The sequence below is a fragment of the Antedon mediterranea genome, chromosome 2 (assembly GCF_964355755.1).
Source record: "Antedon mediterranea chromosome 2, ecAntMedi1.1, whole genome shotgun sequence".
Classification (NCBI taxonomy): domain Eukaryota; kingdom Metazoa; phylum Echinodermata; class Crinoidea; order Comatulida; family Antedonidae; genus Antedon; species Antedon mediterranea.
The window spans coordinates 11701388-11721008 of record NC_092671.1 but is presented as its reverse complement, the minus strand read 5'-3'; the positions used below and the strand labels follow the sequence as shown (position 1 = coordinate 11721008).

Sequence of the window (19621 nt, the reverse complement as noted above, 5' to 3'; positions counted from 1 at the left end):
TATGTATAAATAACTGTATTAAAAGCAGTTCGAACATTACACATCAGGCACTTCCCATTGGGATACATACTCATAGTTGAGTAAATATTTATTCCTTAGTCAGTCACATTCAGTTTGGCATGTCATTGCGACAGGTGATCATGTTTTTAATCTGTGTTCAAGACATGATTTATTTTGTAAAATTATTTCTTTAATTCATGAAAATTGTGATTTTATGTTTGATATATTTAACTTGATGAGAAAGGCCAAGTCATAAAGCATTTTTTTTAGCTGTCATAATTAAGCCAGATATAAAGAATTTTTAGTTTCTCGTTCAGATTGATTCACAGGATCATGATCATGCAATTTTTCGATGGAGAATTTAAGGGTTTTTTAATTTTGCATTTAATGAATATTGAAAATACAGCAGCAGGCAGCTCCAAAACGTGATGATAGTGGGAACATGAAGCTTTTTTTTTATTTGACCTAGACATTTAAAAAAAGAAGATTCACATTCAAAAATACTATCATTCACTCAATTCATATTGTTGAGATATTAATTATTGCCTAGATTTAAATATTTAAATTTAAAATTTTCTAGGACCATGTGTTAAATCCAAGAACCAGGAAATAGTTTTGGTGTCACAATATTTCTGTGGGTGTGAGATCCTCACACAAGTTCAAGATGCAGTCAATTTTTGCAAATAATGATTACTGCAAATTCTTAGCATTCTCAACCCAGTCTGTATCACCACATATCTATCTCCATACCCATTACATACTGTAGCACAATAAAACTACTTTTTATAGTACTGCTAATACAGTTTTATTCAGTGGATACCATTATTTACAGCCCATGGCTTACGATTATATAACTCACACATCTAAAAGATCAAAAGGTTGATTGCTTTCTTAATGGTAGAGATTTTTTTTATGGTTAAAATATTCTGTATTCTCAAAGAAAAGGAGCCTATTTTATCATGCCATCAGAGCATGTTGACTTTTGTGTATTCATCAAATACATTTCATGGAACATTAAACCTGAAATCTGTATAAAAATAAAATAAACTTTCTTTCTTTCCAATTCACTAAAATCTTGAGATAAAATTTCAATAGAGAGAATTTCTAAAAACCTGATTAGTAATGTTTGTTACTGAAGATTCACACTGCCTTGTGATCTATTGTTGGCGAGATTGATCTTTCATGGCAAGTCTTTTGTTCTTTTAGAAAATTGCATTTGTGGCCTAATTGTGTTTTACTTCATACAGATATCTTAGAAAACTGTGAATGCTTTAAATACAAAATAATCTATTTGTCTTTTTGATAGACATTTTAAACTACTTCCGTAAACATTTTAAAAGTTTTACTGTATTTTAGGCCTTTTAACTTGTCAGAAACTAAGCAACCGTGATAGAACAATTTTTCCATAATGACTTTTGAACCTACAGTACAGTAGTATACAAATGTGCTGTAATTCCTTTATATTTCTTTTTATTTATTTTGATTATATGTGTCATTGTAAAAACGCTTGTTGGATGAATGTTACCGATGCTGCTATAACTTAATAAAACATATTTTCATATTTTTCCACTTATTGCCTAAAGTTCAGATTTGTCTGTATTTGTTTCCACACATAATTGACAAAACCAGATTCCTAGTTGAAGATTTTTATAACTTAATTTACTCTATTTCTTTCAACAGATCCATGTATTATGTAATAATTTGTAGTGTTTCAGTATTCCTATTACTGCTGTGAATTGATTGATTTAATATCGTTTTGTAGTCGCATTCCCGAAAGTTACTCAATATTAACACTTTGAATGAAAGTGATATTTTTCTTTATTTGTTGTGTTTAACATTTCTTTTCTCTGGCACAATGACGATTGTAATTAATCAAAGACAATATGTTAATGTCGGCGGCGCTACAATATTAATTTGTAAAACGGAAAACACTATGGTTACAGTAGTTTGCAGCCTTTTGATTTTTAGCTATTTGAAACAAGATTTTCAAGGCTTTATTAAAACCTTTCAAACATCTTACAGTTAGAATAAAAATAAATCCTTCAGAACCTGTTTAAATTTTATTTCTTGTATTATAAGATCAAGTAAAAATATCTTGATGCTTAGTCATGTCAAAAAGAATCAATTTTGAAATTGCCTGAACATAAAATGTAATGCTATTTTAGGCATTTATTGTTTATGGTTGTTATATCATAATCCATCATGATCTAATTTGGAGTCCCTTGGTACAATATCTATAGAAAAATTTGAAAAGATTTTTGAATAATTTCTGATAGATTAAACTTTTTATTGAAATTGTTTTTATCATAAATTGACTGAGATAATCTGGATGAAGTTTTTTTTACTCAAATATGTTTATTTTAAAACGTATTCTTTTATTTTGAGTTGAATTTGTAAAGGGTCTTGTTGAATTCCAAACAGATTTAAGTCCAGAACTATGTACTCTGTTATTCCATAGAGGATTCCTCCCTGGTTAATCCCTGGAAATGTGAAGATGTTCTTAACATTAATATTCCTGATTGTTTAATATCTGACCATTCTTTCCTATAATTGTTTAGATTTTATTGCGTTTTCGCATAATATTACCTCATGTGGTCAAGGCTGTAACCACAATCGGCGATCCCTATAATTACGTATTGTTTATTCCTATTGTTGACTTGGTACAGGAGGACTTTACTTTTTATCTGTAATTGCACATTGTGAATACTCTGGGTACTCTGCTCCACTTAAGCCATTTGACATTCAATTAGTCTTGTACTGTACTACTACAAATTCACTCATGCCTGATATTTCATTAACTTTGTTCACAAAAAAAATTTATTAACTCAAATACAAACTACAATATTAATATTTATTTCCATAACAAAATACTTTAAAATACTGGCCCATGATAATTTATGAATAAATATATTAGAATCATACAAATACATTAGATAGTAGCAAAATACATCTTCACTCGTGCCTGATGTTTTATTAACTTTGTTCACAAAAATAATAAATAAATAACTTAAATACGAACCATACTACTACTAGTACTACAATGTGGCCAATAACAATAAATAAATCAAATAGATAATACTGTAGGAAAATATAGTGATTTAAAATTTAAAAAATTTCGCTATAAAATGCCCAATAATAAAGAAACCAGAACTTTGAAAAAAGCCTCCACACTGGAAGAACTGCTTGTAGTGCTGTTTTTTCGAACTGTAAACTAGTATAGTATCTATTCTTGTTGTCATTAACACATTCCCCTGTTATCTAATTTTCATGATTCAATGTAATCTATCTGCAAAAGCATTATAAATCATCTGGGACTGATATAAATACTATTATCAACTGATGACATGTTATATAATTAAGTAAGCATCCTCTATTTACATATCTGTATTGTCTTTACAATACATTGTATCTTCTCACTACAATATTGGCGACAGTAAACGATTGTATTTTACATCAATAGGTGCAAAACACACACTGGGATACAGTCGTTGCCATTTTGTGGCAGGCTTGTGTCGTCAAGCTTGAAATTTCATTCAGTGCGTTGTCTACGGCAGCTGTTTGAAGTCCTATTAAATTGGTTCATAACAAAAGCTTATTTTCAGCTTCATAGAAAGAAATTGCTTTGAAATAACTTCCTTTTAATTTTTGAAATCAAATTCCTTAGAAATTTCAAATATGATTGTTCAAGAAATAATGTTTATACTCTTCAATGAAAAAGAAAGCTTAGAGAGAAAGAGAAACTTTGATCTTATCGATTATTTTCTATAGTATTAAATACAAACTTACATTTATTTATATTTTTCCAAAAACATTGCAGTTTTCATATTCTATATATTTATTTTCCATGTATTATTTGGCCTATTTATACCGTATATTTTTGTAAATATCGATTCCCATTTGTCTTTCATTTTTCTTACATTTCGCATACCCAAAAACATTGAACATTCCATTATGTGAACATTTTTATAAATAAATAATAATGACATTTTTTGTTTATATCTTTCAGGGCTGCCTGTTTGACGGATGTAAGTATCTTTTTCTTACCAATTCGTATACGCCAAAGTTAATATTCGTTGGAAATACAACCTCTTGTATTAGAATGGATCACTTAATGGCGAAAACAGTGGATTAAATTGATAACCCACTTACTGCTAAGCAGAAAGCAATCATTAGATTTCATGAAATTCTCTCGATCCATCAACTGCTGTAAACCTTGATCGTAGTCCAACTTCTGTAGTGCATCATCGTCAGTCGTCTAGATATCATAAATTTTATACAGATAATACATATAAATTTAAACTTTGCTATCAAAGTATTAGTTACTGGTATAGTATGACAGGTTTATTGAGAAAAAAGGGGCTTGTTTCTTCCTCTTTTAAACATAATAAACTCTAACAATACCCGATTCTTCTCGATCATGTCCAAAATGTTTATCATTAAAAGCACATTTGCAGACTTTTTAGACAACCAAACAATAAGCCCAACCCAAGTGTGTCCGGTATTGAAGAGTTTACTGTAGTAATATATCTTAATAATCTGAATTTAAAATGGGTTAACTTACCTATTATGAATTGTACACAAACACATATTTATGTGTAATGTAAGATGTTCCATTCAATGAGAACATTTCTTTTTACTTTAAATGGGCTTTCCAATGTTACACATTATTACCAGGGCACTTACCCATGGCTGACTTAACACGTCCAAGTTAACAGCCCTGAGATTAGGCTTATTAAAGAAATATGATCATAAGTTATTCATAGCTTGGCTAATTGTGTTACAAATTCATATGTTCTGAGAATGCAAATATTGAAAATCAATAACAAATTGAAATATCTCATCTTCAAAACTAATTTACCCGCTTCAATAATAGTAATCTTATTAGGAAAGCAATTCTAGGTTTTGGCGACAAATAGTATTCCATGACTATTTCATCTTATGAATTTAGTCAGAGATCAAAAGTTTATTTCTTAATGTCATCAATGTATCCTTGCTATTTGATTGGTTAATTTTCTATCTCTTGCCATGCATTATTTGGATCTGTACCAGTACTGTACATTGCAAGTTCATGTTCTTGTAAAAAATTAGAGAAAGCTGTACTGGTGGCAATGCACATTCAAAAACTTACTTTTAAACCTGTATTGTGGACTGTTTTTATGTCAGAGGTACATCCAATGAACTTCAGAATGTATATTAATAGACAAGCACTTCCCATCATTTCTGCAATTTGATGTATTTTTTTTATTATTTTCTAAATTATTTTCTAAATTATGCCAAGCAAAATTAATTTCCATTTTACTAAGTGGACCAAAAAAAAATGTCTTGAATCTTGATACTGTATATCAGATTTATCTGCATTTAAGTACAGAACAAGTTAAACTGCAATGAAACTCCTATAGACCTCAATTTACCTCAATTTACCTCAATTTACCTCCAATAGAAAAAAGAGCCAATGAACGTAGCTAAAGTAGTTATATGATTAAACAAAGCCAAATAATAACAACTTTTCATCTTTCTGTTTCATTTAATTTGGTCTCCAATCAAAATATTATTTCTGTAAACTTAACATGGATTTTTAATTAATGAGGGCATTGACTGTAAGATCTCTAGGACAAGTTATCGCTGACTATATTAATATTATTATTGAACTGTTTCTTGTCCCTAGGCCTACCTATATATGACAAACTATTAACATATTGTTCGTGACTTGCCCCTGAGGGCTCTGTAAGTTGTTACAGTGTATTGTTCATATTAGACTCGATGTTGTTCTTTAGGCTTATAGACATTTTATAGCTTTTAATACATTGACTATACACATGATGGCAGTTAACCTCATTTTTGCAAATCCTGAACTTATCATTTACTACATCTACATCTCAATTATAAAAAGCTCTGTCTACTTGCATATGGATTTGGTATTAGTAATGCATTTTCCATTATTCTAATGCATAATATTTATACCTGTATTAATACAATTGTAACAATATATATTTAATAATGAAACTGTCCATTGCAATTTTATATTATGCAATATAAAAACCTTAAAAACATTTTGTGTCCAAAGATTTGATTCATACTTTAGTATAGTAACTGAAATTTATTTATATTTTTTCATAATAGCTAACTGCTATTAAGTTGAAATTTAATAGAAGTATATAATGTTATGTGTGAGTTTATTACCAGTTATAGTCTTTTACATAGATGCATGATTCCCATAAAACATGCCACAGTGCCTAGCTGCAGATCCAGGGATAGCAAAACATTATGCACCCTGGAATGGGCAGTAAATTTGCAACGAGATGTAAAAGTTATGCAAAATGAAGGAAGATAAAAAAGAAGTTGGGAAATAAGAGGATAAAAAAGATTGCGAAATCTAATACTCTGGACGCACCTTCATTCAGAAGTGTGCCAGTGACTTTTTCAAAAAGTGTACCTTCCTAACAAAGTATTATTATTAAAATTTAAATATAACATATACACATAAACAATTGCTTGGTACACTCCATAAGAGTAAAAAAGTAAAATATACCAATATTTCTCATTTTTACCACATAAGCAAACTTGTTTTGCAAGTTTATGAAATGAACCACAAACTCCTTCTATGCAGTTAAACAATTTTATAAATTTCATCATATTTTATTTGTGTTGCAATGTCTTTCAGGTGTCAATACTAAGACAGATGCCAAGTCTGGAAATAATTGGTTTAAGTGTCAACAGCCTCACCACTTTGGAAGACTTCACACACTGTCCGAACCTCGTCGAGTTATACATAAGAAAAAATTGCATTGCGGATTTGTCTGAGATCTGGTACTTGCGCAAACTTCCAAAGTTGAGGGTGTTGTGGCTGGCGGACAATCCCTGCGCCGCAGGTGACATGTACAGAATGACTGTGTTAAAAATTTTACCAAATTTACAAAGATTAGATAATGTTGGTAAGTGTTTTTGTGTGTTCATGGTTTGGATTTCATTTGCATCATAATGAGGCTATACTGGGATTAGGTGTACAGGAGATAAACTCCAGTTTAGCCCTATTCTTAATGTATAAATGACAAGATAATATACCAAATATAAGAGTGAGACAAATGAAAAAAGTATGACATGATGTAATGACATTTTTTAAAATGTTACCATTTACGTTTATGTAAGAATTATATTTGGAAATTATGAATAACAATTGATAAGAAAAGTTTTTAAAAAACAATGGTGTTATTTATTATTCTTTTCTTGAATGTTTTAATCATGTGAAAGTTATATTATTATACCAGCAAGATGGTTCATTTCATAGCATGGTGAAAAATATTTTGACTAGTGGAATGTTTTAGTGACGCTAAAAGGTTATTGTATGCGTTTAATGTCACCGCATTGCTGTATATTGTTAACAGAACCGAGGAATAACATCTTTTCATTGTTTTAATTTTTTTTTTTTTTTTTTTGTACCTAGCTGTCACCTCTGAAGAAGTTCATAGAGCGTTAGAAACTGGGGATGATTTACCTTGCCCCATCACAAAATTCAACTCAAATGGTAATATCTCATTGTACAAGGACAAACCTGATGGTCCTATTGAGCTTAGTCTTGGTGAAACCAAGTAAGTACACTAAAATACTAAGCTCTGTCTACACTATCAAATGTTATGTGACAGAAAATGTGATGTGCCCATATATGGACATGATGATGTCATATCACTACCATATTTGGGCATATAACTACCATATTTGAGCACATCAAATTAGTGTAGACAGAGCTTTATTTATTATAAACCATGCTTAAATAAACCATGAGTTTCCCATTTTCATTCAAAACTACTGAATCAAAAAAGAGACAGAAGTGATCAAAATGACGATTGATCGAAAAGCATTTGTATCCATAGATGTATTGTACCCCTAGAGTGTCAACTCCAGCACAATCACAGCTATAATAGCTGTCACGTAGTTACCTCTCTAGTTATATTTAAATGCTCTATGGTTGTTTTATAATCTCTTCCAAATTCCATATTAAAAATATTCAAAAAAATATTTAAGAAAGTTTTTACATTTTAAATATTAAAAGATGAATTTAATGCCTCAACTTCAAAACTTGACGTTAATAGTGATCCTTCTTTATATGACAGATAATCCACTTATTCAACACCATGTACATTTGAAGTCATAATGGCATTGTTTACAGCTGAATGCATTGTTCAAAATTAAGAGAGGGATTTAAAGGGATTTAGACTAAATGCAAAAAGGTCTATAACAGATTACACTAAATCTACAGTGCTCGAAAAAATTCAACTTTTTGGATTTGTTTCTTTTCTGAAGTTTTTCAATAATATTTTATTAGCAAACATGCATTTTACAAAACAATAAATTATATTTTAGAGATTTCAATGATTGTGAATGACAATTTGATCTTTTTGGAAAGATTGTTGAATTAACATGATTGACGGTTTTTATATTTTTTTTTGACAAAACTGGCTATAAATTGAAAAGTTTAATACTACTTGTTTAAACATTAATTTAAAAAAAAATTGAAATGCTATTCTTATAACTTTCATAGTAAGTCCAAATGCTTAATATTAATAAGAGACTTGAACCCAGGTGTTCCATTTGGTAAGCAGATGCCTCGTCATTAGACCAATCAGCAATTTGTCCACTGTCACCAATTTTTCATCTCATTACCGTAATGTTCTATAAAACCAGAATTCAATGTGTGAAAGTAATATTCTGTAGAAGATAGATTCAATGTTCTTGATAACCTGAGTTCAATGCTCTGTGACTAACATGTTATAAAGTGAACATAAACTAACATATGATGATGATTTAACTAATACAAAGTAGCTTTGCGTTAAATAAGTAAGTATGGTTTGTCCTGCTCTGTCGTGATTATGTTGAATGCTCAGTAGATTTGAGAGCACTTTTAAGGGAGTAATTCTCTGGTGAGACTGGAAGCTACAACCACCAGATCACTAGCTCGACTTGGATTCGAGCATGAGCATGAGGTAGCCGGATCAAGTCTCACATTCCCTAAAAGAGTGTTTCCAATATTGAGCATTCAGTACAAATACATCAGAGTAGGCCAAGCCTAACTTAACTAACATAAATAGTCTAAATCAATAACATTATTGTTGACTGTGCTTAAATATCATTAAATAAATTCTATCCTACATTAATAACGGTACCAAAAGAATAATTAATTTATAATCTAACTTTATCACCAGTAGAAAATCCAAGAACATCAATCCATAACAATATATGTAGACCACGACTCTAAAACTTAAAGACAATCGTTCTCTGTTTTATCACGACCTTCATTCATTAATGTCATATTTTATGTTTCTTAATATTACCAATGACATAAAAATCTCATCATGAGATATGACTGCAAAACAGATTTATGTTGCAAAGTTTGAAAGACAAAGCAACGAAAGATTCCCCAAGGGAATGATAGTATTGAAATGAGGCTATGGAGGTTATCATTGTACAATATAACTATAGTATTATTACATTAAATGCTTCAATATTTATTTAAAATTTTACATGTCTAGCTCATTTGCAATTATATTTGATCTAAATCGATAATGTAATGACTGTATTGTGTTTGACAGTACTGTAGTAGTTCTGTTTAATGCTTTTAAATATGTTATCTTTTATGGGCATAATACATCTGCAATTAAAAGTTTAACTCTACTTTATAAATTAATTATCGTATCATGATTTTTCTAAAATTGTCATAGAGCAGTACATATTTTTTTTAATGTGTTTTAAAATGAAAATGTTTCTTTTAGTTCATATTTTTTTTAATATAAATGTTTTTGAATTTTGTTCTTTATAGCAAGATTAGGCAACAACTAGGGTTACGAGCACTACCAGCTGAGAAAATATCACCATTAAAAAATCATCAACGTTCAGGAATTTCAAAAACAAGGGTAAGTAGGGGAAGGCTATCGAGCAGGACATAACAAATAAGCAATGGTGTGGTATATACTTGATACAACTTGCTTTTAACGGTCTCCTTGCTTTTATTTAACCTATTGTTTGGGCAAGTCAACTCCCCCATCGCAATATCATATGGAATGTGTTAATTGGATTTACCAGAAACCCCAAAAGTGTTATATTGTTTATATATATTTTTCAGCACTCAGCAGAGTGATTTACCACCTAAACATGAATACCACACAAGAAATTATTGAGAATTTAAAATAACATTATTGTACTAGAAATTGATTTTGTAAAGTAGTTTGAGGGATAATCAGATGGTTGGTGGTGTCTACCATATGTCAGGCAACAGTAACACCATACTGTACTTCCCCACCCACCTTGTCTATTTGTACTTTGATTCTATATTAGAGTGAGTTTGTATGGATTTCTGTTTTTTCCTGTTTCATGCATCCATACACATGGCGTTTCAAAATGGCTGGGAAGGTTTGAAAACACATTGGATGGGGAAGGGTAGCAGAAGCCGCCCTTGGGGTGGCGTTCTTTCCTAGTAACAGATAAATCCTATTAATCAACTTATTGTATTATTTATTAGTATCCTTGAATACTCATTAATTTTCTGCAAATCATTGTCAAATCTGCATCTGTAAAATTGATATTACATTTCCAATTTCTCTTCCTACTTCTAACATTGCCACGCTTGATAGCTAGTAATATATCTTTAATTTTTTTATCTTATGACCCTGTCATATTGCTAAGCCAATCTAATAACTATATGTATTGATTCATTCACTTGTGTGAAAGTTGACGAGGCAAAGAAAGCTATTGCAGTCCATTAGCTATTATCTAAACATCAACCAAGCTAGAATCAGTACTTTGACGCCTACATTATGTTTATTTTTATATCAAGGATCTTGTTTTTGTTTGGTAATTGCAAATTAAGATAAATTGTATAATTATGGATTAGGTTGTCTGGAGAGAAATAAATAATAAATTTGCCTTCAAATTTTCAGATCTTGGCTTCACATTAAAAGTAATTTTATACAGTATTATAATGTCATTTTATTTATTTTAATGCCCATATATACACACAAAAAGTTTAATTAGCTTAATTAATTAGTTTGGAATTGATTCGTACAAATTAGAATTTAGCAAGCAAATCTGTAATCTAATACATTTTGATTAACTTTTGCCCAATGAAATATTATCATAAACAATTATTTATAATCATCATAGTAGTAACATTTTTTGGCTGTTAATTTTCAGACTGAGATCCACTGATACTAAATCATCAATTCACACGTTGTGTTTATGTGTGAAGTAGATTGTGTTTATAAAAGTTAATTATAAATTAAAGAAGACTGTAATTCTATTCTTTGTTTATCAGATTTTTAAACAAAAGCAGTCAGAAATTCATTTAAATATTGTGCCATAGCATACTAATTTGATGGGATAAAACATGAATATGTAGAATAAAAACCTGTAATTTTATACAATATTTTACTTTGAACTTTCGAACGTGAGTTTGTTTGACTGCGTCACAATTTTCCGCCGGAAATTCTTAAATGTAAAGGATGTGTGTTGTGATTTATTGTTTTGTCTGTTACCCTGTAAGTGTGCCGGCTAGGAACAGGAAAATTATTTGTAAGGTAAGTGATTTATCCGTGTCTTGGGAAAGGCAGGAAAAAAACTAATGCAGCCAAGTTGACTGCGGATAGTTTACACCTACCAACAATGAACACTTGATGTGGTGTGTGTGATTGATTGAAAAAAAATTTACAAACATAACATTTTTTATATTAAAGTAAAGTACTATTTAAATATGTATACTATTAAGTATGAACAGGACTATTTTATGTTAATTTATATTTAAATATAAGGTATATTTATATTTCTTTATTTTAAAATCACAACCGAGTAAGTGAGTGACCGAACGGTTAAGACAATGGAACCGTAATTACGTAGCCATAACATCGGCAGGGGTTCGAGGCTCATTCACTCCATGGTTCTGGTGGTAGAACGAGTCTTCTCGGATAAGGACTATAAACCGTAGGTCCAGTGTAGACATCTAACTCGTGTGCACTTTAAAGAACCTAGTACATCTTTCGAGACGAGTAGGGGGTTACCCTGGTGTATTAGTACATCACAGCCACTGATCACCAACTGGGCCCTCTGGGAAACCAGTCTTTGACTGAAGAGGTTACCCAGTATAAATATAAATATATAAATTTTAAACAGCAAAACAAATTTGTCAATAATTATAATTTCAAATAAAGTAACATCTCTCAATGTTTACACCATTTGTTGCACCGAAAAACAATTTATTACAAAAAATCAAAACAACTTTAGAAAGCTGGTTTCATTATAATTAGTATTATCCCATTTAAAAATGCGTATCTTTTCACGTAAACACTGATGAGTAAAATTCAATGAAATCACCAGAAACGTGGTTGCGTAATGTACATCTAATTGCAACGTCGTTGGTCTTAAGATTGAACTTATAGGAAATGTATGAGTCAATAAAACATACGATAATAAGTAATAGCCAATGGGGACATCTGATATACGGCCATTGATTCTCACTTTATTTGAGATGTGATTTTTATAGACCAGTGCATGTCCAATCAATCATGAAAGATGGGTGAAGATTGGATAATGATACAAAAATATTGTCTATTGATAAAAGATCTAAAATAATTTGTAAGACAATATTGTTCAGTAATATTTAATTTTTATCCACTATATACAATAATTATATTACTATTGTCACGATGCCTGCGTCAATAAAAAAAAGTTGGGCATAAAGATGTTTTTAATACATTTAAATCAAATTGTTTTTATTCAAATTCTAAGAATCTTTTTTTAAAAGTAACTAAAATGTCTGTTACACTACAGTAACTTTTGGTTGTATGTGTGGTGTAAACTAATTATACTTTGTTGATCCAATAGATGGAAAAGTATTAAAAATTATATTTACACAGACGTTCAACATTTAGTTTGCTTTGTCAAGTAGACTGTTGATCTAGGTTACAGTCCGGTCAATACATCACCAAATGAAATTATTTCAAGATAATTATAACTTGTCAATAAAACGTGTCATAGAACATGAAATTTGCATTGACATTATAAAAATACAACACATTTAAAACATTAAACGAGCATTGAATTTTTATAATACTGAATGATGTTAGATTTTGTAATTAGAATTTATAATGTAATAACTATTGATGAATGTATACATAAAGTGAGAAAGAGGTTAGGTACTGAGTAGATTATGTCAGAAATTGTGATTGCTTTGTTATCCCATCACGTCATCGCTTGGATTGACAGGATTTGACATCGAGTTAAATTGCAAAAATAATTTAACTTCATTAATAGAATAGTGTAGATTTTGTTTTATAAAGTTTTAGAGTGGCAATTAGTTCAGGTGTATAAACTGATGATCCATATGTGACATCCAAAACAAAGTTTGCATTATGGAGTACTGCTAACTATTTGAAAACTGCATTTTAGTTGTTTTTGCCATTATTTCACCTTAATATCACATACTTTTTTAGACAATAGAAATAAGTTTGGTGCAAGACTTGGTTTTTATCCTATCCTTATCCTATTTTGCGATTTATCTAATAAAAAATCATTTTATTAATATTGATAATGACATTATTTCAAATTTATATCATTATTTCACACCAGTATACACATTGATTCATTAATATATTAAATTCTATGAAAAATAACAAACATAATAGTGATAGTGTAATCTGGCGACGCTAATCTTAAACCTTCAGAAAAATATGAAAACACAATAAATATTTATAATAAATAACTACTTTATTTATGTTATGTCAAAAAGACAAAATGTACATTATATGTCAGAAGAGAAAATGTTTACCTTTATTCCCCTCGTACAAAAACTGGGCTAAATTGCTCGCGTCACTTTCAATCAATCCACTACCAAATGCCAAGTTTCATCATCATCTATGAAAAAAACGACAGCGAACGACTCAAAATCACATGAACATGAGACTCATTTACAACCCAAATTCTTGCAAAGTAGTGATTGTACACGGCGGCATGCATACAGATTACTATCATATTTCAACGAATAATTTGTTTTTTTAGCCCTTAATTGTTCATCAACAGAATTTCTTCTTACATGGTATCATTTTAAAACATAACACATCCTTTGTTGCTCATTGTCTTAATGGAATCTCAAATTTTCTTCTCCCTATTGTTATTTTCTAAGTCTTTTCATTATTATCCCTGCGGTGGTTAAGGATAGTTTGTGTTTTTTAAAGCATCCGCTAAATGAATGTAAATGGATAGTTCTTCGCTACAAATCAAACTGCGAATGTTTAGTTTAATATTTAAGTGACAATTGGCTCAAATAGATATTACATGTGAAATGTAATATTCAACCCTTGTCATATCTTATCAGTAGAAGATTTATTAAACAAAATTATTCACATACCTCAAATTAGGTTTTCATGAACAGTATTTCATGATCGATCTAGGCCTAAAAAAGTATAAATTTACAGTATTTTAGTAATAATGTACAGTAGTAGAATTAGCCATTGCATCTAAAATATTAGAAAACTTTCTGATCATAATTATATTCTATGTTTTCTTCAGACAGCCATTTTAATAAACATTTTATCGCATCCTGTTAAGAGCTGGACTGGATACCCAGCGCCTCTTTATATCCACATTTACATACACTTGTTATTGCTTTGCACCAAAAACCCGCACATTTCTACTTAATTCAGTTTAGTTCAATAACGTCGAGCACACCATAACATACTATCAAACCATATTTTGTGACAATTTGTTAGCCTTGCCAGACAAATGTGGCGACAGAAAAGTGACATAGAGGTTGCAACTAATTGTCCAGTGTGTAATGTGTTTTATGATTACTTGCTGTTTTATTATCATGCTGGTTAGAGGTCACTCATCGAATAAAACATTTATTATAGTTTAATGGAGATGTCCTACATAATACATAATGTTTGCTTTGAAAGCTTGATCTGTGTAAAGGCTAGAATATTAAATCTCTGATTTATTACAATTACATTTTAAAAGCATACCATTTTCATCATCTTTCCATAATGCTTTGTGTTTTACTACTATGCTTTAAAAAGAGCTTCAAAGTAGAACTTATCTTTAATTGTATGATAGATAATCTAATAATAATAACCTAATATAGGTATAGTGTTTATTATGGTAGTCACTGTGTCATGTGCGTGAACTGGGGAAATCGTATTTGGTATTACCACATTGCTTCAACTTGTTTGGTATTGTCTGCTATTAAACCAGGTAATCTGACATATACTAATAAATAGTAATCTTACATTTTCTTTATTGTAATTTCAGAATTCTAATGTGTTGCAAGCAGTACTGGCGTTAGTGAAGGAACTTGATCAAGATAGTCTGGAAGTTGTGGCAAATGCTTGTCGTGACAAACTGGACTCATTGTAGACAGAACCAATTCAACATCGATATTGTACACAACTAAAAATCAGCAAAACAGTACCTGTAAATCTATTACACATTTTGAACAAAAACTGATTACAGTATTCTTAGCTTATATTTGATTACGGTGGTTATGAATGGATTTCCTCTACTCTATTGTTTATAAGACTTTCAATAAATATGGACATCAGCAGAGCCAGAAGAAGCATACAGCAAGTTTATTGTATGAGGCTGAATTTATACCAGATCCGGGTTTAAAGTTGGACAGCATCCACATGTGACATTTCCATTTTCTGTGATTGATTTGTGTTTCTTTTATTTTAGTCCACCTAAACCAAACTTGATTCCTTGATCCTGGTGAGATATTCCTATATAAGTAAAACCAGATGTGAGATAAATTGATTTTGATAAATTTGATATTGATAAATTGGTATTGATAAATTGATATTGATAAATTAATATTGATAAATTAATATTGATATTGATAAGTTTGTATATTGATTGGTATTGGTACAGTATCACATTGATATTAATTGGTAAAAAATATGTCTAAACAGTTAAACCAGATGTAAGGAAAATTAATTACAGAATGTTTATACATTTATATATTTTATATAATTATTTTATTTAGTTTTTAAAATTCATTTATTGGTTGTATAAATCTTATTTATATATAATTTACAGTATTATAAATTTCATTATGGATTTAAGGGTGTATTGTGTTATTATTTAAATAGCTAAAATTATTTTTTAAGAAATATTTTTTATTTTCAAGTCATAACAGATGTGTTTTTTGAGGTTGACATGTTGACACTGCTATGCAATAAATTATATAATTTTGATAATATAATTATATAATTTATTATAAAATAAGATATAATATGAACATGCTCAGTGTTAAATTCATTAATTTGATATGAAACTTTTCCCACTATTTCATTGTCATCCATTAAGTTTAGTAGAATATCAAAAGCAATATTGTTTTGGGGAATAAAATAATGTGTATGTTTTATGATGTGCCAGTGTGGTATTAAAGTAGTCAACCTCTATTAATTTAACATTTTTTTCATCCTGGTTCTGCCTGGTATGGCAGACAGCCAAGATTGTGTTTTGTGTATCTTTTAGAAAGCACAGATTCTTGTAAAACAAGACTTAATTTACAACTTGCCGGAAATGCTTTAGCTTACCCGTGAAAGTTCAGAAAACTGATTTCTGATGCTCATTATCTGTAGGTGGAAAATACCCCATACTTCCCCTCACAATCAGATTCTTAGATAGCTTTCATGAAGACAAGATACTACTGTACTATCATGGTCAATATATTGAGGTGTGAACTTTAATGTGCCATCCTTGTCAAAATCAATGAGTAGGCTAATTAAGAATTCATAGTTTTTAAACTCTTGGTTTTGCAAAACATTCTTGACTAATCACCTTTCCGTAATAAAAAAATCTTCACGAGATGAAATTTTATTTATTTATACTACTACTTCACCTAAAATGTGTGATCCTTCAAAATAAAGTGTATTTTTATTTTAAAATTTAAAAAATAATTTCCTATTTGAACATATAGTTGACCTTATATTAAAAAATATCTGCTTATAGTAATCCATATATTTATTACAAATCACCGTATATATCACCATCACCATTTTATTGGAACATACAATTATAAGGCATGAAATTAATAATTTATATGAAAATAATGAAATACACACCTTGCTATATATTGCACAAATATTTCACAATTTCATTTGGAAAAATACTGTAGATACTGTAATGTATACTATACAATGATATACATTTTTTGTTATTACGAATTGCTGTTATGTAAATATTGTAATGATACAAGGTAAAAACAAGTTTAATATTTTGAACGAAATACAAAGTTAATGTACAGTAAGGGTATAAAAAGGTACAATTGAAAGTATATAATAGTAAATTACTGTATATATATTAAATTCTATTATTATATTTTATTCGTATTGACAGGGATACATGCTAAATCCTGCTTCTAATGTGCTGCATGATTTATTTGTATCTCTTTTTATTAGGGTTTAAATCTTGGGGAGTGGTACACTTTATTCGTTGATTTCTCGATTGGACAAATTCTCATAAATTCTTTATAAACTTGTGTAATTTTTTCTACCGCTCATCCTGTGTTAAATTGTTTAAATGTTTTCATGGCGAAATCAATACTGATACAAAGTTTGCGTTACACACATTATATTAACTATAGTTCTGAACAGTTGAATTTAATGTTTCCTCACTCCTGAGGACGATCAAAGTGTATAGATCGAAATGTAGAGTAACCTCATCTGGTGTTCTATTGTTTAAAGGTTTGGCGATCAAATTGTATTGATCTAAACGTCTAGAAACTCTTCTTTCAGAACTAGTTAATATATAAGGTGTACCACAAACTTTAAATCACCTTGGTTTAAACATAAAACATAAAATAATTATAATTAATTAAATAAATATTACTTTTAAAAGATATAAATATTAAGTCATTGATTCATAAAGGAAGAAGGTTATCATTTTAAATTACGTCAATGTACATCATCATAATGGATAAACAAATTGTTTTTGCACAAACTCAAAATTTGTACAAACACCTGAATGTGCGATGTACCACCAAATCGTGAAGATGGATCCAAATTATGCACTGCATAATGTAATCCAACCAAATGGATACACTTACATTTTGACATATGTGGCTTCTCATACCCATACTTTAGAGCTAAAATTAGAATGAATAATATCAAAACATCCAATGTTAGTTTGCGCTACATTAAATGAAACAATATCTATATATTATCCTTTTATGAGAAAGACAATTGATTTTATAATGTTCATGTGAACTTTCAACTAATATTATTTAAAGGGTTTTGAAGTGAGTGCAATCCTTAGTATAATCTTTGATATTATTATTACCCATTTTTATTATTTAACCATGGAAAGGCAGTTTATGTATATTTTGTATTATAAAATCGAACAAGTTTAAAATAATATTGGAGATAAACAAAAGTGTACAGTGTTTATTGACTGTACTCTGTATGTTTTTTTTTTTTTTTTTTTTTGGAACTTAATACTAATAAAACTTATAAATAAACTATGATAGTAAAAATGGACCATTAAATAGTATAGAAATAATAATTGCAACTATTTTGTCAAAACGAATATGCCATAATAAAGGCAGTAAGAATGTATATGATATTCCAATTTATATCTTAGCATGCAACAGTCTTGTATTGGTATGTGTGCAGTGTTAATGCTTGTAAATAAATTTTCTGTCATACCTAATAATGTAGTTTTTCATTTTTGTTTATTGATGGAATGATTAATGTTGATGTGTTGATGGTCACATGATAAACAATTATTACTATACTATGAATATAAGAAACGTAGCTCTGGGGTTTAAAGTGGGTAACAATTTGTAATAAAACATGTTTGTGTGTAAAATTAATTGCTATTTAAATTTCTATACTTTAAAAAAAAAATTATTTAATGATTTTCCTATCATATACATTGAAAAGGCAGCAGCAGCACAACGGTACTTCTGTCAAACAAGCACGAATGTGCAATACTCGGGGTACAGCGAAAGAAGCTGTAATGACGTCATAAGACCGGATGTAACGTCACATACACATCAATAACCGCGCTACCAAATACGGCTATACGGTACCATCTTCGAGACGTGATATGGCTGCATCCGGTTTGAAATTAAAAAATCTGGCTCTATAGCTTTGAGGACATGTCACTGTAGTATATTCATGCTAAATCCGAGCTCAATACTACAACGAATAAGGGAGGAGTAGTACTTTATAAATCACACTTTTTGCTCAATAGTGTCTGGATGGTAGAAGAAGAGTAAAAGATGAGAGAGTCCTAGACTCAGGTACCCCGAGTAATAAAACGAGATATACTCTATATCATATTACGTATACAGTATATTTCACCATAAAGTTAAAGAAAAATAGGTTTTGCCAGGGCTCGAACAACCGGGACCTTCTGCGTGTTGTTAAGCAGACTTGACAACCACTACACTACGAAACCTCTTGCACTAAAAATGTGGGTTACACAAAGTTTTTTAATCCATTTACATTACAGAATAAATATTGTAATAAGCACAAAGCAAAAGAAACATGTGTAAAAGTGATAATTATCGATTACACAAAATAGTTATTAAAAAAAATAATAAAAATAAGATATACTGTGTATAATTATCATATTGCGTATA

The 19621-nt window shown here is 29.7% G+C and overlaps 1 protein-coding gene and 1 long non-coding RNA gene across 3 annotated transcripts in view; one reads left to right on the top strand and one right to left on the bottom strand.

Annotated features, from left to right (window-relative positions):
• The window catches only part of LOC140040427 (cilia- and flagella-associated protein 410-like), a 36811-nt gene extending 21392 nt beyond the window's left edge, over positions 1 to 15419 (top strand). The window contains exons 2-6 of the mRNA XM_072086349.1: positions 4007 to 4025; positions 6662 to 6932; positions 7442 to 7586; positions 9812 to 9905; positions 15286 to 15419. Of these exons, the coding sequence (XP_071942450.1) occupies positions 4007 to 4025; positions 6662 to 6932; positions 7442 to 7586; positions 9812 to 9905; positions 15286 to 15390 (634 nt within the window). The 3' untranslated portion in view covers positions 15391 to 15419. The remainder of the gene's footprint in view (positions 1 to 4006; positions 4026 to 6661; positions 6933 to 7441; positions 7587 to 9811; positions 9906 to 15285) is intronic.
• Positions 8608 to 15368, bottom strand: LOC140040428 (uncharacterized). Of its 2 annotated transcripts, none has more exons than XR_011842712.1 (4): positions 15264 to 15368; positions 14387 to 14431; positions 13808 to 13893; positions 8608 to 8667 (listed from the first exon to the last, which is right to left on the bottom strand). It is a non-coding gene; the product is annotated as an uncharacterized lncRNA (long non-coding RNA). The 2 variants fall into 2 exon arrangements; XR_011842713.1 differs by lacking the exon at positions 15264 to 15368 and adding an exon at positions 14633 to 14703.
• Positions 15420 to 19621: the final 4202 nt, after the last annotated feature.